The sequence below is a fragment of the Dysidea avara genome, chromosome 7, assembly GCF_963678975.1.
Source record: "Dysidea avara chromosome 7, odDysAvar1.4, whole genome shotgun sequence".
In the NCBI taxonomy this organism is placed as follows: Eukaryota; Metazoa; Porifera; class Demospongiae; order Dictyoceratida; family Dysideidae; genus Dysidea; species Dysidea avara.
The window spans coordinates 26,358,208-26,384,139 of record NC_089278.1 but is presented as its reverse complement, the minus strand read 5'-3'; the positions used below and the strand labels follow the sequence as shown (position 1 = coordinate 26,384,139).

Below are 25,932 nucleotides of genomic sequence, written 5' to 3'. Positions count from 1 at the left end.
AGTATACGAGACCAAGTATACGGAATCTCGTTGCTAACTAATCTTCGAATTAAAGTTCACCAAGATGTTCAACAAGCCGTTCAAAGTCAAATCTAACTCAGCCACTAAGGGAACTGACAAGTAAGTTGTGTTATCAAAGTATATCTGCATCTTCTAGTCTGTCAAATTTTAGCCGACTGTGGTAGCATTACTGATCCATAGATATTTAAATGTACCAGAAAAGCTTCTTCCCCCTCACCATTACTGACTAAATTAACTTACCGAGTGACGTACCCTGTACTATCACCTGAATTTTTTGTATGCCTGTCGGCTGTACCGAACTTGTTAAAGAGAATTTATACACCTATCAATGTTTAGCATCCCCAGTACGGGCTATGTGGGGAATGGGTGAGGGTTTGACAATTTACAAAAACAAAGCCCCTCTACTGGAGAGTAGCCAGTTCCCTAATCCCCTACCGATCCCCCACTAATCCCCACCACGATTTACTAGCGATTCACCTCAGATATGTAAGCATGTGTGCATGGGCTGTGGCCTGCACACAACCCTGTACTCATTTATCAATGTAAACCTCACAGTCAAAAGCCCCACTACTGGAAGAAAATTTGTTCATTAATTCCTCTATCCCATACTGGGGGTTACAAATTATTAATCACTTTAAATTTGTATGTATGTTTGTAATTACCTGGGGTTATGCAGTTGCACCCCCTGAGGTGTATCAACCATATGTGACTATCTTTCTCAGTAAAAATACAAATGCCCCTGCTCTTGTACCCCTGTTGGCCGGGGTATATTATCTATGAGTGAACTTTCTCAGAGAGTGCACTTAGAGGGACGCCTGAGACTTAATTTCCTTAACAGTGAAATTTGCTCTCAATAGGTTTTTCCATTTAACTATTTTAGGCTGTTTATAATTAGCTATTAGAGCACTGCTTAGTGCCTTCCTGGCAGGTCTTAAATGAAATTAAATCACGTGAGAGCTTGAATTGCAATGTGTGAGATGGAAAACTTTACATGAGATGACAATCAAATACATATGTCTGACGTGTAATGTGTGGAAGTTGAGGTGTCTGGCTTTCCTCCTCAACTTCACATAGTTTCAAGAGTCGAAGAAATGTATACATGTTGCCACTGACTGGTGGCTAAGTTACAGGCAGCTTTTTGCAAGATTAATCGTTAAAATACAATCTGTGTAATATTGTATGTGTTAATGTTGCTGTTTAATTTAATTTCTCTCTTTTAATTTTAATTTTGTTGCAATATTACTTATAAAGGTTACACATTAGGTTTCCCTCTACAGGAAGAAGCTCCAAAGGAGGTTGGCACAGATGTTCCCAATGGTGACAGATTCAACTATAAGTAGTATGGTTCCCTCCAAGATGGCTGTCCAGACCGTGAGATTGGTGACACACTCGGAGCAGATTGTCTCTGTCTATGTGGTGGACGGGGAGCCAATGTTTGTAGACAATGATGGCTTTGTGTTCCCAACTGGTAAGGAGAGATAGTCTACTGTTTGGTTTTGTGAACCTTTTATTATTTAGTCTTTACTTAGTGGTACGTCTTCACAATTCTATAGCTGAGGCCTGAAAACTGAAACCATAATGTTATAATATTCAAAGACCTGACTTAGTGACCACCTTTTGCTAAACCCATCTCATTATTGAGGCCAGAGATTATTATTATTATTGTTAATTAATTAGCAGGGCCCATCTGGGGCATAGGTGCTAATGTGTACACAATTAGTGATTATGTAATGATTGTTTGAAACTGTCTATGGTTGGCTGGTTGACTACTGTATAGAGGGAAACTTTGGTGGGGGAAACTTTAGCGAATTTGGTGATTCGCTAAGTTTAACTCACCAATAGCTCGTAGCACCTGAGATTAGCATCTTTATACCAATAGATTGGGCTTGAATTTGCCAATGTTTATTGCAATTTACAGTAGCTTGCTATTTGTACTAGTAATAGCATGGGTAGCAGTGAAATTTGGGATAAATGCCACGAGCGTTGTATTGGAAATGGGGATAAATTTCACGAGGCAAAGCCGAGTGAAATTTACCATTTCCAATACAACAAGAGTGGTATTGATCCCAAATTTCACTGCTACCCATGCTATTCCCAGTTAATACCATACTCTCTGCATATACGCATGCTGTGCATTAGCGTTGCTATGTCACTATGTACTAAACAAGCGTCAACACTAATTGGCGCTACATTGTTAACATAAATTCTAGCCAATGAAATTGCAATTACAACTTTTTCACTGCTACCAGTGAAATACGGGATAAATTTCACTGCTACTATTGAGACTTTTGTATGGGCAGTGAAACAGGTATGGTATTAGCCAAAGTATTCAGTATGTCTAGGTATGTCTAGCTTGTCTAGCGGTAGTCTATTCCATTGTTCTTGGAAAAAAATGAATACGTATAGTTGTCTATTGATGTATGACTTATGACTTTTGGTCATGATTAGACTTGTGGTGGTGACAGCTGGTGACAATGTTGGTAGATAGCTGTTAGGTGTTGTGAATAACAGAGTTAATTAATCTAACCCAATTTCTATGTAATTGGAAAGGAGGCCATTCTATATAGTTGATGTTGGCATTTCAGTTATCCTATCTGACATGTTCCTTCTCCATGGTCAATTTAAGACAAATCTAGCAGCTCTGTGTTGAATCATTTCTATTTTATTGATGTTATTTAGGTGGTATGGGTCCCAAATTTCTGCAGTACAGGTAAGATAAACTGTTTAAAGCTTAGTTCTTTGAGTGCACATGAACAGTTTTGTAAGATTCGCTGTAAGAATCCGATTAGTCTAGTTACCTTATTGCATACATGGTTAACTTGTGGGCCCCAAGAAAGATGGTGATCTATTATTATTAGTAAGGACGCTGTTCAACGACTTTGAGGGGTTTGTTTGACTTGTGATAGAGAAATGTTGTGGTGGTGTTTGGATAACTGAAGAATACCAACACTTGTCAACATTGAATTTCATTTGCCATGTTTCAGCCCAGGCCCAGGTAGTCAGTATTTAAGTCGTGTATACCTGATGGTCATTAGGAGAATTTATTGGACGATAGATAAGGCAGTCATCAACATAAGCGAACAGTGCTCTGAATTTTTTATTTTTTTTGCCAACTAATATTTCCTGTATGCATGATAGTCTTTTGGGAATACTTCTGAATTTGTAATTTCTTGATGCAAATGACCGATTATTATATAGAACTAAGAATGCTTCTGGTTCAGCTTGCTTATTTGTTACACTGCATAAGTTAGTTATTGCAAAATGTTGTAGCAAATTTTCGTTTGAACTACCAGTAGATTTTACAGGTGAACTACCAACCACAGTAACTATAGCGTTGTGACTAGGGATTGATTCTGTAGGGGTAAAATCATCGGGGAAATAATTTCTATTTTCAGAATTTAGTCATTGGGAATCATTAGAAGTAGTGTCCATAGACTGAGATGGCTCAGAATCAGCCTTATTTGTACTTGCTGGTGGGACAATAGTAGCATCAGAGGTAAGATGGCTGAGTTGATTGAACTTTGAATTGGTGACTATGCCAAATGGCTGATTATTGACATATACAGTATGTGAGCATTACGAATTTGATGGTTTTGTGAGAATAGGCATTTTGGTTAAGGTTCGATCTTTCTTGAAGTAGTAAGAATGCAGTATTCCTCTCTCCAAGAGTCATGTCAGGCTTGGAAAGTATAGGAGGAGAAAGCTTACTTCTATATCAGACAGGACAGCTTCAGCATCTAGTGCACAGAGAAACTGAACTAAAGTTACCTTTGCTGGTTGATGTGGGAAGTTTTCGGTTGGTTTAGAGTACCAGGTAGTTGGTTACTGCAACATAGGTACTGAGGTTGGGTAGTCTGCTAGTCCAGTTTCCTTCTACTGTCTAGTTTGTCATTTAGGGTCTTTATGGTCTCTTTTATAGCACTGGTTTCATTGTATTGTTTTCCGACGGTGCAATGTGGACACAGGTATAGAGTGGACTCACTTAATAACTTTTCAAACACAATGCTACCCTTGACGGTCCCCTTCACAGAATACCATATTGTGGCCATCTGTGTTTTCTCCAGGGTATAATGTTGTCACAAATTAAACATTCAATCTGTTTCTCGTCCTGAGTTTCGTTGGTCTTCTTAACAACATTGTTGTTAGGAGTGTTTTGAATGGGATTTTTCCAGTTGACTTTCCTTAAACGTCCTCATATCATGTATTTCTCATAGTAACTGCAAAATAATGGCAGAAAACACACAGTTCAATTGAAGGGGCCAGTGGTAAAAGGGGACAAGTGCCATTTGAAAATTTAGGTGATTATGTGGAGGGAATATAACAGAATTTTGGGACATAATTGAATTATAGTAATACTTAAAATTAATTTGAACTTTTAAATTCTGTTGTTTACTTAGTGAAAACATTGTTCACATGGTTGAAACAAGCCATTCTAATTTTTTTAGGGAATGGAAAATCTAAAATGGCACATGTCCCCCTTTTCCACTAACCCCTTCAATTGTTCAGAATGGTTGAACCTTTTCAGGTACTGTTAATGATGTTTAGCCACGGTACAACAGTGTAAATTTTTTGGCGGGAATAGCCTGATGTCTATGACTAGGAGATTCCTCCTTTGTCTGATGTCTGCAGTTCCTTCTCGATGTAAATCTTCTGTTTCAACACTAGTTTGATATCTTACAGCACCAGAGGACAAAGAAATACTCAGAAATAATTTAAGGCTGCAGCCCACAATCGAAGTCTCAATGTTGTGGTTTCACCATCCTTGTTATCACCATACATTTCCAGTATACCGTATCATATGTAGTGCCTTATTCCTTGTCTGTAAGAGATGCAACATGATCTCATTAATAGGACCACCGGACCTACTGTACAGTGTGGGATCAAAAGTACATAGTCACTACAATAAGGTGGCCTTATTAATGAGATCATGAAGTGCATCTTAGCTATGTTTGGGACCTACTTGACGTGGTCACTATATTTGACATGGTCATGTATTATGTAGTCTTGTTCATGTTGTTGCAGTTTACACGTTATGGAGGTGGCCTCACATACTGGGGTACGTCACTACATGGTCACCAGTCCTCAAGAAACTGCAGAATGGTGCAGGTGAGTTGTGCCCTCACACATATAAGTCACACATATAAGTCACACTCACACTTCTGCAGCACATCAGTAATCATTGTGTTACCTCTCAGCTCTCATGTTGCCTGGAGTGATACTACCTGAGAATGGAGGCATGGACTTCACGTCACTGGAGAAGGAACAACTTTGTGCAGTAAATGTAGCCAATAACAGGTAATATGGGAAGTACCTGGAGCCATCAAGTGCCTTGCAGTGCTTATGGGCTTCTGGTAATACTAATAGTTAGAAACATTTTAGTCTCGATAATTGTTTGAAGTTTAGGCACCTGTAAATTTTATAGTGAATTTTTTAGGACTTGGCTACTGCATGCATCAAGCCAACTGTTTTTGAGGTCAAAGGTTTTAAAAAATCATTGAACAAGATTTATGTAGCAGTGATACTGTGTGTAAAAAATGTGATATTTTATGAAAGGCTATAAAGTGTGAATGTGTCACACATTAGATATTAGCAGTATCAAGAGTATATAATAGAAACCAAGAGTGTCGAACAGTGTATTGGCCCGTGATTAATGATTGCATAATATAACATGGATATTTCAGTAATTGTGTATTATGCAAAATGGTAATTTGAAATGTGTATGTGGCAAAGGGTCTTTGTTCTCCAGTTTTCTGTGTTATTTTATTCAACAGTTATTGTACAAGGAAAGTATAGTAAGGATCCAAGATAACTCCAGCTCAGTAAAACAATGGTTGCACAAATGAGCGTGTTGTCACGCCTTCAGGGATCCACTTGGCAGTGCCGGAACTTTAACCTTAGCCATTTCCATTTAACACTATCGTGTTTTCACTTGGTTTAGTGGCTGAATTGGGCTAAATACAGCAACCCTTACTGGCAATATAAACAAACAATTACTGAAATATCCGTGTTACTTTGTGTAATCATTAATCACGGGGTAATACACCTGTTCGATACTCTTGGTTTCTATTATATACTCTTGGCAGTATTAATGTAGTTATTCATTGCATGGGAAATATGTAGTAGGCATTCACAGATGTAGACATTCTTGTGGCTCAGTTTCAGTTTAGAAGTGTGTGTAGGAATGTGTTCAATACTTATCACTTGCTTTATACTATTTGTCACTTGGTAGTTGTGACTAGCAATGAAATTTCATAAATATTTTGTTGTTAAGTCCTGTGTGTAGATGGTATGTGAAACTTGTGGCTTGTGAAAATGGTAACATTAGTTGTTGCTGCAGGATTAAAAGGAGTGACACGATTTTTCAGATTGAATGTATACGAAATAATGACTCTTTGCTGATCTATTTGTACTGTATGTTGTTCATTATGGCACATGAACATTTAGTGGTGCTAATTTGATGAACTTTATCACCCATGTGGGCTTATTAATGGATGTGTACAAATTCATTTAATATGTCCTTTTGTATCAAGGTACATAGGTCCCCAGTTTGGATCAAGACACACAGGAGTGTGTCATGCATCCTAAGAAATGGGTGCACCACACTGTAGGTATATTGACTTCACTCATGTGTAACTTTGTGGTCTTTAATTTACAGTAAAGTTGTTCACAAGGTAGGACAGGCCACACACCAAATTTGAATGAAATCGCTTCTTAGTTGTAAACAACCAACACTTCGGGGTTTTTCTTCTTTTGTACACTAAGTCTTTGCAAAAATGAAAACTATCATAAAACACAAACATGTAAACTGATAAAGCTGAAATTTGGCACTCGTAATGGGGGGGAGCAAGTGTGCAATTGAGATACTCTAATAGTGCAGTTACCCTATTAGAGCATTCAGCTATTTTACATGTCACCATGTAGAGAGTTCAAGTTCAGCTACGTATGTAACTAAGTCACCCTGTAGACAGTTCAGCTAAGTAATAAATAGAGATGGGACATACATCAAGTGTATATCAACATGAACATTACTTATATATGTGACTAGTATGAAATTTTTGAAGCTATTGAAATGCAGATGTCAGTTTACAGCCAAAAGTTATACTCTAGTAATGTCACAGTGTTGGATCTTTTATCTGTCTTTTTAAAAAATCTGTTTTTTACACTGCTTTGTATTATTGCAATATACTGCTGTATTGTGATACTTTGGGCAGTATTTTCAAATCCTGTATCATACCATCTCTAGTAGCAAGCCACCCTGTAGAGTATTCAGCAGCAAAAAAAAAAATCACCTGGCCTGTAGAATGTTCAGTTACATACTGTAACAAGTTACCCTATGGATTGTTTAACTAAGTAGCTAGCCACTCTGTATAAGCTTCAGCTATGTCACAGGTCACCCTGTTAAGAAATTTAGCTACATAACAAGCTAATTCACTAACTACCCTATAGATCATTCAGCTATAGTACATAATGAGTCACTGTTAAGCTACTGTACATTACCCTGTAGAGTGTTCAGTTACGTACATAACGAAGTCACCCTATTGGCTTCATGATAATACTATACAGTTGCAAAATTATAGGTAACAGAATAGTTCAAATAGACACATAGTCACATGTAGTCTATCTCTAAGTAAAAAGAAGCCTCAAATCTTACCGTAGACTGATTTTGGGGCTTGCAATTGCAAAAAAGTAACATCTGTTCCAACAGCATCCCCCTCCCAAAAAGAAGTGAAAAGTTGTGAAATTAAAAGAAGGTAGCCAAATATGACAGTTTGCAGCCATTTCTTGGCCACTGCCATTGATTTCGCTACTTTTTTCACCGTGGCTTTTTGGGAGGGCTGCACCCTTTTGTAACGGCTTGGTATAGATCCAGTATATGTTTCTATGCAGATAGATATTATGCTTGTGTAGTGATTGTTGTATTTGTGTATTTCTTCTACTTATATGGTTGCACATTACACTATATTAAACTTGTAGATGTGCAGTGTGTGTTGGCATAACAACCATGAGTGGTCAAGATATGTTAGCCAGTGAAATGAAAGGAAAAGGAGTGACAATACTCCATTGCTATGGAGACCAGCTGTGGTATGTATGTACACGGTGTATGTGTGTATGTTCTATATGTGACCGACTGAACACAAGCCCACCATTTTTTGCATGAATTCCATATTATTTGTCTATAGTAACAAATAAGTGGACTGCCAAAGTTTTAGCCATTAATGTTGAATGGTCTTGGAATTATAGTGCTAGACAGTCTGGAACAGCAAGAAAGTTGATTTGTACAACGCCATAGGGCAATTAATTATAGGCTCTTAAGTAATCAGAACTCATAACTGAGAAATCCATCAAGGTTTAATGCTTTCATTCCTCTGTGTGCATGAAGAAGATTATACTAATAAAAATGATAATCTAATATAGTGTAATGGCAAGTAGTAAAACAACTGCATCATAAACAAGCGCCTATAACTCATGTTCCTGGACACAACAGAAATATATTCTTGCTCTCCAAGAATAGGCAAATCGACGGTTCACTGGAGCAATTGAAACACGCATAATTTTTTTGTGTAACGTGTGTATTTTTACCCAACATATTTCAGTACCAAAATTTGAATTTTGTGAACATGGTGGACTTTTGCTTAGCTGGTCACATACAAAGTGTACATCTTTAGGGAACTCAAAGCATACTATTTTTGAATGTTATTACTGTAAATTAACCACCAAAGTATTTGATTGTTCTATTAAGAGTGTTTTGATATTGGTATGGTAGATATGTAATCTGGCCTGTTTTTACGATACAGTTGTACACCCCAGGATGTTTTTTCAATAACAAGTTTCACTGTTACAAATACTACATACAGTATAGCGATCACCTACCAGTACAAAAATTCCATTTACTTGTGCATACTGTACTTTATGTTTTGATGACAATGTATCGATAGCTTTGTAAAAGTGTGTAACTCAGCTTTCATAAATTGCAAACAAATTTCTAATCCTCATAAACACATTTATGCTTTAACATGTACGTATGTAAGTAAGCGTACTGGTAGTTATGCATATACTTGTTAGGGCTTTGGGCTCTAAATCAGACTTACCTCATTTGACTATGCCAGTCATGGACACCCTAGAGGATTTGGAGTCAAGTTTCAATGCACAAATGCGACACAAACTCACTGCAAGTGGTGACACATCTCTGACACAACATGGACATGATAATGAAAGTGAAGAATTTATGTCCCACGTGTCACTAAAACTGGACTCGTTACGTAAGGACGAAGAATTTGACCTTACAGAGACAAGCCCACTGCAAGAATTGGGTTCCTTGCCTTCTTGTAATGTTAATATAACAGCTAATCAAACAGATGATAGTGACGCTGCTGTAGCTACTAATATTCCACTGGGTAATTTATTTGGTGATGAAGAAGATGATGGAGATTTTGTTGAAGATGTAACAGATGTTTTAACTGATATAACTGCACAGTTATCTCGTGATGGACAGTTATTAGAAGATAAGAGTGAAGTATCTGAAGCTTCATGTACTATTAGTGAATTAGTTGTTCATGCTCCAGATTTTTCCTTATTAGAAAGCACCACTCCCATGGGGACAATATACTCCAATGATACAACCACACCTCCTGTTGAACATGATCCTAAGAAAGGTGAAACTGCATGCATGCTCACTACATGCATATACACGTACGCACACACACACACCACGCGCACATCACACACACACACACATCACACGCACACACACACACACACACACACACACACACACACACACACACACACACACACACACACACACACACACACACACACGCACACACACTCACACATACACCATGAAATCCCTAGCCATACAGTATTATAGTGTAAACTTCTGTTTTCTTGTAGCAATGGACTCAATGTTGGTGAACTGTTTCCTTCACTCCCTCAAACATACAGTAACTCATGATGATCTGCCATTACTAACCAGTACCTTCTACAAGGCTCACATGATCCCCAGCTGGTATGCACAATTACTGACTGCTCTATTAGAGCATTTGTGTGGTCCTATCAAATTTAATTTATGCATGTTCTCATTGTTCTGTATCATGTAATGAACAATACTGTAAAGTTCTTACCAAGGACTTTAGTACTGTGAAACCTCATAAATAGAGATCTAAATAAGAATTTTATAAAGTTACTTTTTATATTTATAGAATGTTTGATTTTGCTGTTTATGGAGTTACATGCTCCCTTGTCCATAGGATTTGACTCCTGATTGTACTGTACATGCATTTTGACATTTGTAATCAGGATGTCTCTCTAGCAAGAACACTATCACAAGGTGTCTGGAACAGAGGGATTTCACTGTACTTATGTGTAAATGTGTTAGTCTAAAGGTTTTATCATATCCCACTGACCATATTGTAACTGATACATGTGTATTCATCTAATAGTCCTGAAGGATTAACTTTAGATGTGAAGAAGTCTTCTTACAAGAAGGTATAGGGCCATTGTTATCGAAGACATTGTTTCATTGTGGTAACTACGCAGTTATCAAAGTTTCTTGAAGAGATGCAACTCAAAGGCATTATTGAGGTGAAGGAGCTCTCCAAAGGTGTGGAAAGTATTGTTAGCTTTGACAAGAAACACTCAGAGTAAGCAATAATAGTGTTGTACCAATTCCCACTTTTTAGGAAAAACTGATATTCGATATTCTTTTATCCTATTTTACCAATAGTTAACCGATACCTGACTGTAGGTTTCTACAAGTTACACTTACTAAAAGTACAGCTAGTAAAGCCAATGCGGTGAGGTTGTACACTTACTTCAACTCAAAGCTAGGTCTCCAGCTATCACTGTTTATTATTGTGGTTACCACAAAACATAAACAAATTACCTAAGTACATGCCAGAGCCTTTTACACCAGCCCTCCAGTGGTACTGTAGCTGTTAAAACTGAATAGACTAATAATCTGCTGGCCACAGCTCATTACAACTGGTTTCTGATTATGGTAAAAACAGCTAATTATCGGCTTCTACGATTATCGGTGCAACTCTTCTAGTAGTTAATACCATATATGGAAATGTATTCTAAGAGTAAGGCCATATATGGAGATATATTCTAGGAGTAAGGCTATGCAGTATTCAGTAATCTAAAAAGATACTGTGGCCCTGGCTGAGTATGGTTTAAAATCTTATGTGTATCCACTATTGAATGCATAAATACATTCAAGAAAGAATAAACGGGTTTAGTACGTGTGTGTACTTAACATTATGTGTATTGTGAGGAGGAAAGGTTTATACTCGGTTGCTCCTAGTACAATATTTTGGCTGTCTATCCATCAGTATCCACCAACATGCAGAGCTCTAGCTAGTAAAGGGCAAATTTTACGGTTGAATGAGTGGCTGAAGGATTCACTAAATAAATAGCTGTAAATATACTACAGGAACTTATATGAATGCTGTTGTGGTAACAACCATACCACCATGTTATTTCTGTCCAGTTTGGTCTATACATATTAACAAGAGTAATACATACTGTACATTTACACAGTAAAGCTTGGTGATTGTATGATTTTTCCAGAAATGTGTTAACTTATATGTATAAAGTGAAGCATGACCTGGCCATTGTTTTAATAAGGTCATATTTTTTTGGAACCATACTTATTAGCCTGGCTGTCACTGTTACTAGTACTACAGGGTTGTGGGTGGGTGTAGTTGTGTTAAATGTTGACACAGCCGTATTATTGCAGTCTGAAGTCTTACAAGACATTATCTGGTATGCAACAACAACAACAGCAATGTGGTGAAAAAAGTGATGATAAAACAAGCGAGGTACGTACATGTGTTGTGTAGTGCCTGGTCGAAAACATTGAACAGACAACTGTATTGTGCAGGGTCATTTTCAATGCATTAAATGCAGGAGCCCATTGCAGCACTTTTGGGCTCCTGTTAAATGGATCATACATTTTGGTGGTTTCTCTAGTTGATGTTGTGCTACTTGTAACAGCAGGCCAGGTGCCCATGTTGTTATCTTTCTTAAATGGGCAATTAATCAACCATGTAATAATTTAGATTTGTATTAAAATATTGTAATTCACGAATGCATGAATTTTGTGATTCATGAATTATTTTGTAATTTGGTAACTATGTTTGCTATGTACTGATAAGGGAGCGTAACTCAAACAAACCACAAATTATGCACAGAAGTATCTTCTCAACTGTTTTATAGTCTGTCTATCGTGTTTTCTCATGCAAATTCTTTAGAGAAAGCCTTGAGGCTACCCTTCAGTTTCATTCACATAAATATGGGACACACACCCCTTTTCAGAATTTGTTATTCTGGTAATCTGTGAGGTTGGATATGTGATAAGACACATTTGAAGCTGAACCAGGCTTTAAACCAGGAAATAGCGTTTTTAAGAGAAGTTAAATGAATGATAGTAATGAAGAATAGTTAAACCAAGGTCAGTCACTTGTGAATCCATATAAACACTCCAGGCTGTTGCCACACAAGCCCATAATAGCCACCCTCTGATAGTAGCCACCTTCACATAATAGCCACCTTCACATAGTAGCCACCTTCACATAGTAGCCACCTTCACATAGTAGCCACCTTCACATAGTAGCCACCTTCACATAGTAGCCACCTTCACATAGTAGCCACCTTCACATAGTAGCCACCTTCACATAGTAGCCACCTTCACATAGTAGCCACCTTCACATAGTAGCCACCTTCACATAGTAGCCACCTTCAGATAGCAGCCACCTTCACATAGTAGCCACCTTCACATAGTAGCCACCTTCACATAGTAGCCACCTTCACATAGTAGCCACCTTCACATAGTAGCCACCTTCACATAGTAGCCACCTTCACATAGTAGCCACCTTCACATAGTAGCCACCTTCACATAGTAGCCACCTTCACATAGTAGCCACCTTCACATAGTAGCCACCTTCACATAGTAGCCACCTTCACATAGTAGCCACCTTCACATAGTAGCCACAGGGTTTTCCTTGCTGAAAGTTATAGTAGCTGCGGCTATTAACTGGTCAAATACTGTACACACAATGTGATGTGCTGGCTTTCTTGGTCATACGACACAATACCATGTGTCTTAATTTATTGCATGTGGAGTAGCATCTCCATAACAGACTACGGGTAGAGGTTTGTTGTTAGAACTGGCAATGTTGTAATGCATTTGTTGTTGTTATAGCAACATGTGATTATCACAGAGCTGGTAATGCCATCAGCACAAGTTTTGCCACTTTTTGGACCTCGTAAAATATCGTAAGTTTTGTTATTTCTGTATGTATGTAAACTCTAGACCCATGAATTTCTGCTCATTGTCATGGAATATTTTACCCACGAAATTTAATACACTTACAAATTTGCCTTTTCACAAACCACAAAAATTTTTGCCCACAAAATTTAATTTGCTTCAGTATTCATATTGTACATTGTACTCACTCACTTAATGGACAGTTTAAACTGTGTGTATTTTATGGTACCAGAACTGTCTGTTCCATGTATATGGGGACATAATCACTTGAGATTTGGCTATGTCACAAAGTTAACTTTGGGTATAAGGTGTTAGCATGACATAATTGTGGAACTGCAGTTGTCTCTTACGTGTGAGGTCACCCTTGTTGTGTGTTGTTTTGCTATTTATTGTTGTTGTTTCTAGGAAAGAAAGATACCTTAAGCCTACTGATGCTAAGGAAGTATTAACTAGTTACGTTAGAGCACAAGATCTTGTTGATAAAGATAACAACAGGTACGTATATGTACATTATACCTGTGTGGAACTATTTAGATTTCACAATACACTGAACTTTGTGTGTAGTATCAAGGGGCCCCATTATATACTCTTGGTAGTATTAATAGTATAATTCATTCACCATTGTGCACGCACTAAAAAATACCAAAGGTAGAATTCTCATCCTGATATTGGTTACCTTGGTTACTTCAGGTTGTTAATACTTGATCCGTTATTGTGTGACGTGCTACGCAAGAAAGGATCTCCTCCTGATGAGAAACTTTCTTGGCAAGAGGCCACCCAAAGGTACAGCTAATGTTTTTATAACATTAACTTTAATGTGTGAATATTATGTATTGCATAATATGGCTGCCACTTTCCTGGAAAACACATTAACCCTTAAACCGCATAATCCAGAAAACTGGATTTACACTTAATAAATATGCATGCTTTGCACAAAGCGCTGTAACTTTCGAAGCGTCCATCCTACAGCTATGCAATTTATGTCATTCTACTCATGATGTAGCAAGGATCAAAATGATACCTAGGGTTTTACCCTAACGCTCAGTGGTGAAGCCAAAACTAGCCATGAAAATAACTGTTCAGTAAGGAAACACGCAAACCTTTTACATACCTTTATAAAATGGTCGATAACTCGATTGTAGTTGATCCTATTGCTTTGCAACAACTTTCATTCAACTCTTTGGGAAATTCTGCATCAGGCCATATATGACTCACGTGAGTAAACCCACAATCGAAATTAAACACGCAGCAAGAATTTAAAAACATGGAGACGTGACTCATCGCTGTTCACCGCTTCATAACAAGTAAGCCACTGTAGTTACACTGTTCATTTAACCTTCTCCAAGTAACCCAGTAAACACACTTTTAATCTATGCATATTTGTAGGTTAAGTTACCTCACCTAGTGTCACCATGCATGCCCATAATTATTGTGTAAACACACATTTCCGAAAAATTTTCTGCGGGTTTAAGGGTTAATGATTATAATAATTCTAAACAACCAGGTACCCAGTTAAAGGAATGATCCACCATTTATAAGTATAATAAATAGTTATACTATTTCAGTATGGCACTATTTAAACATTTAGTTTTTCAATATTCTGTCTGTCTGTCTGTCTGTCTGTCTGTCTGTAGGTACGTATACTTGTGTGTGTGTGTGTGTGTGTGTGTGTGTGTGTGTGTGTGTGTGTGTGTGTGTGTGTATGTTTGTATGATGCACATATGTGTCCTTGTATGTTAAAATGGACAAAGCATAATTTATCTTCATTGAAAAGGTTTTTTGTTGTTGTTTTTTTGTATGTTATTTTTATTTAAATGTATATATGTACATACTTATAGGTTAATAGAATTAATGCGACCAGCCTACTGTATCCAGTGGCCTGGTAGAGACCCTGTGTACAAGTGAGTATGACTGTATGTATGTATGTTTACACATGATTTATTGCATGTGGTGTGTGTGGGGGAGTGATGGGGGGAGGAATCACTTCTGGTACTGTTCTGAGTTTAAAGTATATATATGAATTCCTAAATATTATAGTTCTTACATGTAGTTTACTTACAAGATAACGAGAAATTGTCACATATACAAGTTGTCTTTTAGTGGCTTTAATTTTTGATCCCACTTGTAAAAAAATAATTATGGTAATGCTCTTCCACTGGTAGGTGGTTTGTTTGACATGCTTTTGGTGAGATGGTTACAGGTAGCTGCATGCATGGTCATGTTCAAAGTCAAAGCATCCTTTTGTAGGTATCCTTAAAAAAAACATTGGCTTTCTTTGCTTTGGATGAAATGTATCCCCACAATTTCTGCATACCTTCTCACTGATACGCTATGTACACAGCTTGGATAGCTCTTTCTCCAGCTAACAAAAAAAGGTTAAATCCCCACTTGAGGTACCGTGATAGGTTCGTCTTTATATGTGACTGAATTTGACAAAACACAGTTTCCACACACATCCACTTTTATGACTTTGAATCACCATAATTCAATGTAGGAGTATGACATTAGTTCCAAATTTTTACCTGGAATTGCACAATGCTGTGGTAGAATTTGTGTGAAAATTTTAGGTCAATAGCTTACTGATAGTCAAGTTACAGTTGATTAAAGTCAGAAAATTGGATGTGTGTGGAAGCCTTTTTTTTTCAAATTCGATCACATAATGATTGTTAAGCCTTAGTTCTAGTAATACTCACGGATGGCCAGTAAAGAGGCGAAGTGTTTCTGGCTGTTCATCCAACATTCAAAACAAAGGGCGGATTACTTAGTATACACACCTGCCAACACGATGTACTTAGTAAAACTCCAAACATTCGTGAAAGTAGATGAAGAGAATGGGTAAACAGATCACTAGAGTAACATTACAGATCTACAGTGTACAAAAGGTGAAGTCTTGTGTACGGTACAGTGAAAATGCAATCGAACAAGTAGGCGTGCTTTTTGAAAATGGAAAAAGACAATTCAAACTATGTTGTGCATTATACAGCTACTCATTTACCAGCAATTACCATAAGTCACACAATTTTTGTATCTCTACCTATAATATCACTGTATGCTAGTGATATCATTCACACTTGGTTAACATGATCAGTGTCTCCAGTGCTACAAAGTGGTACTACAATCTAAGCCATAATTTCTATTGCTGGTACTTTACTTGTGACATATGGTACTGCTCAAATGCAACGTCATCTCGCAAGAGTGCAAGCGATTAAAAATACTCACTAATTAAAGGTATAGCACCTGTTTCACTTGTGAGTATTCATCCCGTTTTATTTGGAATGAATACTCATGGCAAAACAGGTACCATTCCCTATAATTAGCAAGTTTTTGATCGTTTGCACTCTCGCAAGACGATGTTGCATTTGAGCAGTATGTACTGTAGTAGAACTAGTATTTTAAAAATCATTAATTTAAAAATGATAGGGATCTATGCAATAAAAAGTAGTGAAACAAGAGATGAATGATGGTGTTACAGCATAGTTCAGTGGGAAAGTCCCTACCTTGGCATATTAACTATTATTATTTTGTTCAGTACCAAAGTAGGGACATCCCACTGAGCTATGCTGTAACACCATCATTCATCTCTTGTTTCACTACTTTTTATTGCATAGATCCCTGCTTCCTTTTTTAAATTAACAATTTTTAAAAACTAGTTTGTTTAGTTGTTTTTTTTTGGTGTGGCACAGCTAGCTACAATTTAACTTCACTTATAAACATCTTGCCCATTTGCTCAGTGAGAAGTGAAGTTCCCCATATTCTGTAGTTATGGGCTGGCTTTGCTGTAGTTTGGAGTTCTCCTTTCTGCGCTCTTCAATAATGTGCATCAGGGGATCGCGTTCTAGATTCAAGCATCCCTGTGTGCCTCTAGCTGTTGACCTTGCTGTTGCTGAAGGGCACCTGTCTCCTTAACAATAATGTTTTTATATTGTGCTTGCTTCTTTTTCTTATAAAAATATGTCTACCAGAAACAATGTAACTTGTAATTGTTCTATCATATATGACTGTTGTATTAGAGTATATCTCAGGTCAACGAAGGGGTGTGCAGCTAGCTAGACCAATAAGGGGTGAGGTGATCTTGGTTACTGTTAAATTGTTAAGAGGTGGGGTCTCTGTAATCTATCACTATTAGTCCACCTATATCTTTATTTGAGGGGCGTGGTTCGAACCTATCGTGAACGAGATCCCAATCGTGAAGTTGCAGATATCTAGCTAGTGTACCTCTTATAGTAGCGCCAGGACTGAAGCACATCTGAAATCCAGCTCTGAAATAATTCTGTGACGTCTAAATATGCTGCTTAAAGAAAGTGTTGATACGGAAAATTAACGCCTTGATATGGTTTCATTGGATGAAGAAGAAGACAAGCAGCCTGATTGAAGATAAAAGAAAAGACAAGGCACAGAGGGCCTACACTCGTCGGAATCCCAAAAGGCTCCCACTGATGAGTTTGTTATTGTGGCATAAAATGGTGGCCTTACGCTGCTTCGTTTGGCCTCTAGCCTGCAACTGTGATCAGGCAGGCAGTGAGTCTAAAAATTGAGTTTTAGCGATTTAAAATTCTGTATCTAGCCACTTGTAGGTGTTTTGTTATGTTTAATGCTGTATTGTATATTATATGGACTAGTACTATTCTGTAAAGGTGAATTTCGTCGCATAAAATGTCTCTAGGATAATTTTTAAAGGCCGAATTTTTGGCAGCGTGCAAAATTTTCACCACGATTCCTACTTAAACGGTACTACTGTACCGTTTGATACCTCTAGTTGCACAGTTATATCAGCCTATTCAACTTTATTATGATGAGATTGCTTTTTTAGCATGGCTTACTGCCCAGAAACAGTAATCCAGCATCCATAGAATTACGTATTTGATATTACATAGCATTTAGAAGTGCATGCTGTGTGATGTATGGTCCCTTATGTTCTGTTACCCTTTGATTTTATAATCAGTTCAGGATAACATGATAAAATTCAGTTCAAACACATGCTTTTAAACATAGTTATTATACTAGATTCATGCATGTACAGCCTATAGCCTGGAACCTTTGAATATATTTAAATGAAGTCACTGCAACTGGATCTAGCACATTAACTGTAGAATTTACAGCCTGTAGCCTGAAACCTTTGAGTATATTTAATGAAGTCACTGCAACTGGAACTAGTACATTAACTGTAGAATTGCTTGGATACAAGATATTTCTTTGCTTTGTGTTCAAGACAATTATTTCTTGTTTTGTACCAATTTTTCCATAGATACTTAACAGTAAGACGAGTCATAGTGTGATGTGTACATCCTAGTATGCAGATGCTAGACTTGTTGAAAGTTTTACGTTAACGTCTGTTTGTTTAGTTCATCTATTCTGGTTGCCTATAGTCCTTATTTTCTGACTTTGTTTAACATGTAGTTACTATTTGAACAAGTTCTCACTTTAGTCTTTGCACATAAATACTGTGGCACATTTGGAGATTTTTATGAGACATGTGTATAGGGCCCACTTACTGATATCACTCTTACTAGTGTAGTAGGTTTTAGCTGACCTAGCTGTTTTGATAAGACATGAAATAGATGTTTGGAACCTAGGTATTATTACAATGTGGAGGGGTGGTCTTTGTAAAGAGGGCGGTCTTTATAAAAGGTGACCATGAAGTCGTCCTATAAGGTCAGTATGCCTTAGCCATCTTTGAGATCTAATCACAAAGTGGTGTTTGTACGGAGGTCATCTTTATAAGAAGGTGGTCTTTAAGAGGTGGCCACTATACAAGGGTTTTACTCTAGGGTACATTTATATGATGATTTGACCATTTCTGTTTTCCATTTCCACTTTCCATTTCCATTTCCACTGTTTCCAATTGCCCACCCTAATGTCTACTGTAATGTGCATTTGAAATTATATATTATGGTGTCAGAACTGTGATGTAATTCATTGATTATAAAAAGTTATAAAATGTTTTTAAAGAAACTGCAATATAACCTTGGTTTTTTTTAAAAATTTATTTACTTGTGTATGAGTGCACGTGTACATGTATGAATTGTTTAGATTATTAGTAACTCCAAACTAAAAATACATTTAACCTTTCTATTAAAAGGCATACAACTACGTAGATGTCTAGACAAGATTTTCTGTCTGTTCTACGCAGGATTGTCATGCAGAGTGATTTCATCAAATGAGAAAATATATAGCTAAAAGCTGTAGTTTCTAGGAACATGTACAGTACAATACTTCTTAGTCATGCGTGAGCAACTATGTAGAATTACTATCTACACTTTTACTATAGTTATAACCTTATCTGCATTACTTCCTTTACTAACTAATGTGATTATTATTTTCATATTCATTGTAGTCTGTAAATATTTGTTAATGTGTGACATCATTTTCCAGGAAAGGAAAACTGCAACCTGTGAAGCTAACTGTGACGCAACGTGCCAGCAATAAGAAAGTGAGTTGGTTGTTGGGGCCATGCATGTGTGGTCTATGATTTGTATGCACTATTAAGTGTGTGTGTGCGTGCGTGCGTGTGCGTGTGTGTGTGTGTGTTTATGTATGTATGTGTGTATTAAAGAATAACAATTTTGTGGTAAACTTTCTTTTCCTTATTCCAAATATCAAGAGTTAATAATATAGAGAGGAGAGTGTCTAACGCTGTATAGGCCTGTAATAGATGATTGCGCAGAAGTTAAACGGCTTCCTTTCCGTGTAACGTACAGGCTTCTAGTATTTGTTCGTTTCCTTACCGCAATTAGTTTAGCTGCACCGTGATGAATCCTCGAGAATATTCGAAGACTAAACTAAAGACTGAGCTGTATGTACAGGGAACAGTGCTCCTTCAATTGAAGAATGCTCAAAGGTAGGGTAACATGGCGACGCAGTGAAAATTCGAAGCGATACTCCGCCTTTGTTTCAGTGTTTATTGGTTTCTCAGACACTCTCCCCCAGAGTTATCTTCGAGGTTAACAGCCACACTTCTTTACGCAACAGAGCGATGCTCTTCGTGGTGAACTTGAACATCGAGTTGAACGCACGCCCTTGTGCCTGGGATAGCCTTTGTGGTTAAATGCAAAAATATACTAGCCAGTCTGTCGTTATGCGGAAAAGAAGCCATTTAACTTCTGCGCAATCATCTGTTACAGGACTATACGGCGTTAGACACTCTCCTCTCTATATTATTAACTCTTGCAAATATCCATAATAAGAAGTCATCTAAAATTACTCACTATATGGTAGCTATTGACTAAGTATACATTATAGTGAGTGTGTGAGGGTTTTTTTAACTAAATTGTGTACATGCGTTAACTGTTTTGATTTATATCGTGTATATTAGAAGTTTGTTGTATCAAGCCAAACTTCTCTTTAATCAGTCAAACTCTATTTTGGGTGACAAACTAGTTGGAACCTTCTCCAATCGGTTTTATGAAGAGTGGTTTGAGTACACACTGCACTAAGTCCATTGTAGTTTTGCAAAAAAAAACAAAAAACCTATCATTCTTTTGTACTTACGTATATAGGCAGGTGGTTAGCACTATCAACTTGTATGCACTTAGCAACAGCCGTACATATCCACAACTCTATATATAACAATTGTAGCGGCTTGGGTATTGGCCAATATCATATAACCACTGTTGGCGAGAACGGTAATATGTTTTTCACGTGATGCAATGTTTTTGTGTGGTCTCACATACTCTTTGAGCTCAACTACATTGAAATGGTTAAAACAAGTTTCATTATTTTAAGTACTAAGTTAATGGAGGAAGTATGTTATCCTGTGGTATTAGACCATTTCTACATATAACCACTAAATTAAATGCATTTATTTAGTCCTAGTGTTAGTAGTATTACAGGCTCTAGGGTACTGTCTGAAGGACAACCACAGTAAACAATTCTTAAGAATGTGGGACACACATGACATGCTTTTGAGGGTCATCGATGATTTAAGTGTTTGACAGTAACATGTACCACACCTGTAACTTATGAGGTCATTACATCATGCAATTCAGGATGTGACTATTCCTACTGGACCAGACTACTGGACCAGACTACTGGACTGGACAATGAATGGTAATTTGCCTTTCACAAGATCCAATGGTTTGGTGTGATCTTGCATACTCTTTTGAGTTCAACTACAATATAAGTGATTGCAATGGTTAAAGAGGTTCATTATTTTAAGTCAGTAAATAATAAACAGCTTACTCGGATTGACCATTGTTGTAATTGGTGTCCAGCATTATGGAGAATAGTACAAGGCAACCAGGTGGCTGATAAGAATTTACTCCACTCAAGACTACCCCAGTCTTTTGTCTGGTGTACAGGAGTAGGGATTGTTCCATCAGTAAGTCAGCTTTTAAGAAGTGTGGACATGTCCACATAATTTCTGATACAAAATTTTATTCAAAATCCACTTGTACAGTACAAGACTTCTCAATGGGACAAGATACATAATCTACTTATGATTTCTTAGTACCTGTGTATCCTATTATCTGCTAACCACATTTCCTGGATACTGGCTATGGATAAGAGGATACTATGGGAATAGCTCATATGATAAAATGAATCCTCATACTGGCTTATTTAATAAAATACAGTTAATGGAGTCTCAGAAGTATGTTTGTAAAAATTATCTTGTGGTATTAGATCATTTCTAGTTTAGTGATGTGTTGTTTATTGTGATTGTCCTTCAGACATTTTAGTACTGTAGTTAGTACTGGTGCTTTTCCTACATATGTCCTGACCTGTGTGAACTAAAGTTTTTTGGACAAGGTTTGAGAACTTCATATATGACATGGGAAAAAAAGCAAACAATAACAAAAAAACTCTGGAGAATTTAAGCTTGGACTCGCTATGTTTCGTAATTTGTCAGGGTGGTATTCACTGTGCTAATGCTACTAGCTGCAAGCACCCTGAATTTTAGATACAATTAAGGCAATATTAATGCAGTAGCTAATGATCTAGCTATAAAACTGAATCCAAATTCTATAACTTTTGACTACTAGAATCTCATGGAATTGATTCCATAGATAACATACCCTCTACTATTTGTGGAGCCAGTATGTTATAAAACATTGAAACCTTACCATTAGCCCTGTACACTTATGTATACATATGAAGGTAGTAATAAATATATTAGTGGATACAGTTTTCCTTAACTTCTCCCACATGTAACATGCTTTTGAGACTCATTTAATGTTTTAAGTGTTTGACATGCAATGGCATCACCCCACTGTAACTTATGAGGTCATTAAAGTATATCACACTATTTACCTTGCATTGTTACAATAAATAATTCATACAAAGTAGTGTATATCAATCATACTATATTATTGCATGTGAGTTATAACATCATTATAATCATGATGTGTTGCATCCTACAATCGTGGAAGTAGCAAAATGTCACAAATCGTTCAGCCCTACTACATGGTACATTCAAGCATATCACTTGGTGCAGTGCTAATAGGAATTGTTTGGATATTTACTCTATATTGTATTCATTTGAAATGACAATCTCTATTCAGAACACACATCTAACGCTAAGTTCTCTTATTCTGTGGTCAAACAGAACTACAGTAGCTCGCCCCCAAAAAGTTTGAACCTTTTATGTATTTGTTCAGGCAATCAATTGAACACTTGAGCTCCTATAAGATCAATATATATCAATGAAGCAAATTCCCTTTGCCATAAAAACCATATTTTTCACATTAGTAACATGTCTGCTACATGTTCATTTTTGATCTTTATAACATGGTCTTGGCTGACCAAAAAATGGTAATATTTTTACAGTACTATTATTAGCATCTACATCACTGGCTGCCCACTGTGTCACCTGATTGTATACAGTAAACATATGATTGTAGGATAAACAGAAATATAATGGTTGACTAGGTGATGTTCCAACCAATGACCACTTTACCAGAAGCCATGGAATGTTAATTGGATAATAAATTGGCTATTGCATAATCACTGGAGTACTATATATGGCAGATGGATTTCCTTCTTGAAAAAATTATTTGGCCTATGCTTTGCCACAAGTCTATGAAACTAGTTTCATTAATGCAGTTATGGTCTAGGGATAGCTGACAAGATCAATCAGAGCCTTGTTTATTACTTGTATGGGTGCACTAGGTGGTAATAATTTGTAGCATGGTAATAAACACTCCTTTATCATCCTGTTAAAGGGGTAGTTGGAAAAGGCGGATACGGTTGGACGCGGACACGGATAATTTTAAAATATACTTTACATTTACAAAACAGTTATTTTTCATATACCTAACATTGTTTTTACAGCAGCATTCGCTTCCAGACCCAAGCGTCAATCTTGTCATAGCGCTTATCCATATATAAGCGTATGTGCGAAGTATAGACTAGCACTCTACAGACCATATAGTGTTGTATACGTGCTCTAGAAATCTAATTCAGAGTCACAGAGATTAATCTAGCATGTCCCAACCTAATCTCGTAGGCCAGGTCCTTGAAACCCTCAACACTTAGTATAAGTGCCTGCGCCTTATACTAAAAGGCATAAGATTGTGGATTTGGCCTGCTAAGCTAAGTTACATGGGGCATATAAGCTAATCTCTACTCTATATAACTCTGTAATTGACTTTAGAGCATGTGTACAACACTATTATGGTCTTTGGCATGCTGTGGAGTGCTGGTCTAGTCCTTCGCACGTGCACTTATAAATGGATAAGCGCTATAACAAGACCGACACCTGGTTCTGGAAGTGAAGACTGCTGTAAAAACAACGTTAGATATGAAAAATAACTGTTATATAAATTGAAAAGTGCTTTTTGAAAATGTCCGTGTCTGTGTCCGCGTCCGACCGTATCCGCCCTTTCCAACTACCCCTGTTAAGCATTTTGAAGCATTGCAAATGCTGATTTATATCAGTAATTGAAACCACTGAACACATAACAGCAATGTAGTCATAACGCTTGCTGCACTGTGATCGTTTTGATATGAAAACTAGTCATCGAGTACCTGTAGTTCATCTTACACTATGACTTTCTAGTAACAAAATGGGAGTATAGCATTATTTGACCTTTACTGCACTGTCATTAAGGATTGATTATGACTTGTAGGAATGGATACTGATACAATAGGATCTTTTCAGCAAGTGTTTCTGTGACAAACAAGATTATTCTTCACTACAACATGTACTACATTCTTGAAGCCATATATTTACCTATGAACATGCTATTTTCACTCTGTTTGTGCTAGTTGGTAGTTCTATAGGTGGTAAACCCTGTGTCCAAGTTTCATTTCAACCCAAGGAACTGTAAGTCTGTGAGACACTTTAAAAACATACAAACTTGTATGGGAACCAATATGTGGTTTAGAAAAGATGTAAATCACATTGTCAATCCTTAATTAAATTCTTCATGCCTTTAATAAAGTGGTCTATTAATATTTTTTACTGAAAGTTGACTGTTGCTATAGTTACATATTCAAAATGTGTGATGATATTTTGCTTGTTACAGTTTACACATATAACTGTATTGGTAAGTACACATAATTATAGTAGATATTAAACACACCTATTTATATCCTATGAATAGTTATTTCCTTACTGCTAGAGCATTAAGTATAAATTCTAAAAGGTTGTCTTGGGAGTTTATTCTGTGAATTCATACTACTTTTTCTTTATATCGGTAATGTCCTATTAAGTGTGCCCGACACTTACACGTATATGTGTGTGTAGTAAAAGTTGTAATATGTGTATTGCATGCATCTGTCTGTGTGTGCGTGTGCACGCTATTAGTTAAAAAACTCAGTATAACAAAAAGTGGTCTGTCTACAATGTACATAGATTAAATACATAGAATGTGCTTGTACATGCATAATTTTCTTATTTTTGTCATCTATTGTTACCAGGTCACGCTGGTTGACAATCTTGAATGTTACGGTATCTCTCCAGTTGACTTTGCTCATAGCATGCAGAAATTAGCAGCTGCCAGCACAACAAGTTTGTAATTCAATAATTACATGCGTGTTAAATCATTTCATAATAGCCACTCAGCTACCTGGTAAATCAGCTGGTATGCAAGCTCTTGTACAGGGTAACACTGCCAAGCTGGCTAGTAATATTATTCATGGTAAGTCATGACCAAAGTTTGGATTGTAAATTACAATATAGTGGCTTGTGGTTTGTATGTATGTGTCTTACTTTTAAAATAGATGGTGTTTTTCTCTACTTGTTTGCTGAGTAAAATAGGAAATTACAGTATAATAATGTATGTAAGGGTTTGTTTTTCCTTGTTTTTGTTAGACCAATATGGAGTTCCTCAGAAATACATTGAGATTGCTGACACAGTCAAACATAAGACCTCAACTCATAAAAAGCACAAATAATCTTCTGACAAGTTTAAAATTTTCATAATATTTTGCAATTTTGTATTGCATACAAGTAAATGAGAAATGTGGATGAGGGGAAATCCATTGACAAAGTCATCTCTATTTTTAAATATTCAGTTTCAAAAACTGTTTTTGATCCCATTAAGTTATGGTATTGCCACATGTCCTTAACCATGTTTCCTCCTAATACGGTATTAGCATTCATTGTCTACTTATAATCATTGTAATACGATGCCAATATTGACACCTCATTGTGTAAACGTTTTTAGTCATGGAATGCGCTGTGTGCGTGGTTATGTACAGTG

At 36.9% G+C, this 25,932-nt stretch overlaps 1 protein-coding gene across 3 annotated transcripts; it reads left to right on the top strand.

Moving 5' to 3' along the window:
* Positions 1-3: 3 nt before the first annotated feature.
* Positions 4-25,932, top strand: LOC136260562 (eukaryotic translation initiation factor 2D-like). Of its 3 annotated transcripts, none has more exons than XM_066054352.1 (18): positions 4-120; positions 1,299-1,489; positions 5,044-5,127; positions 5,217-5,316; positions 7,996-8,103; positions 9,085-9,674; positions 9,967-10,030; positions 10,464-10,509; positions 10,561-10,664; positions 11,762-11,843; positions 13,226-13,299; positions 13,697-13,786; positions 13,982-14,074; positions 15,130-15,192; positions 19,664-19,721; positions 25,148-25,238; positions 25,285-25,368; positions 25,542-25,932. In XM_066054352.1, the coding sequence occupies exons 1-18, from the start codon at positions 65-67 to the stop codon at positions 25,622-25,624; spliced, it is 2,061 nt and encodes a 686-aa protein (XP_065910424.1). In that variant the 5' UTR covers positions 4-64; the 3' UTR covers positions 25,625-25,932. The 3 variants fall into 3 exon arrangements, with proteins under 3 accessions (XP_065910424.1, XP_065910423.1, XP_065910425.1); XM_066054351.1 differs by having other exon boundaries at positions 9,916-10,030; positions 25,542-25,928; XM_066054353.1 differs by having other exon boundaries at positions 15-120; positions 1,285-1,489; positions 9,916-10,030; positions 25,542-25,929.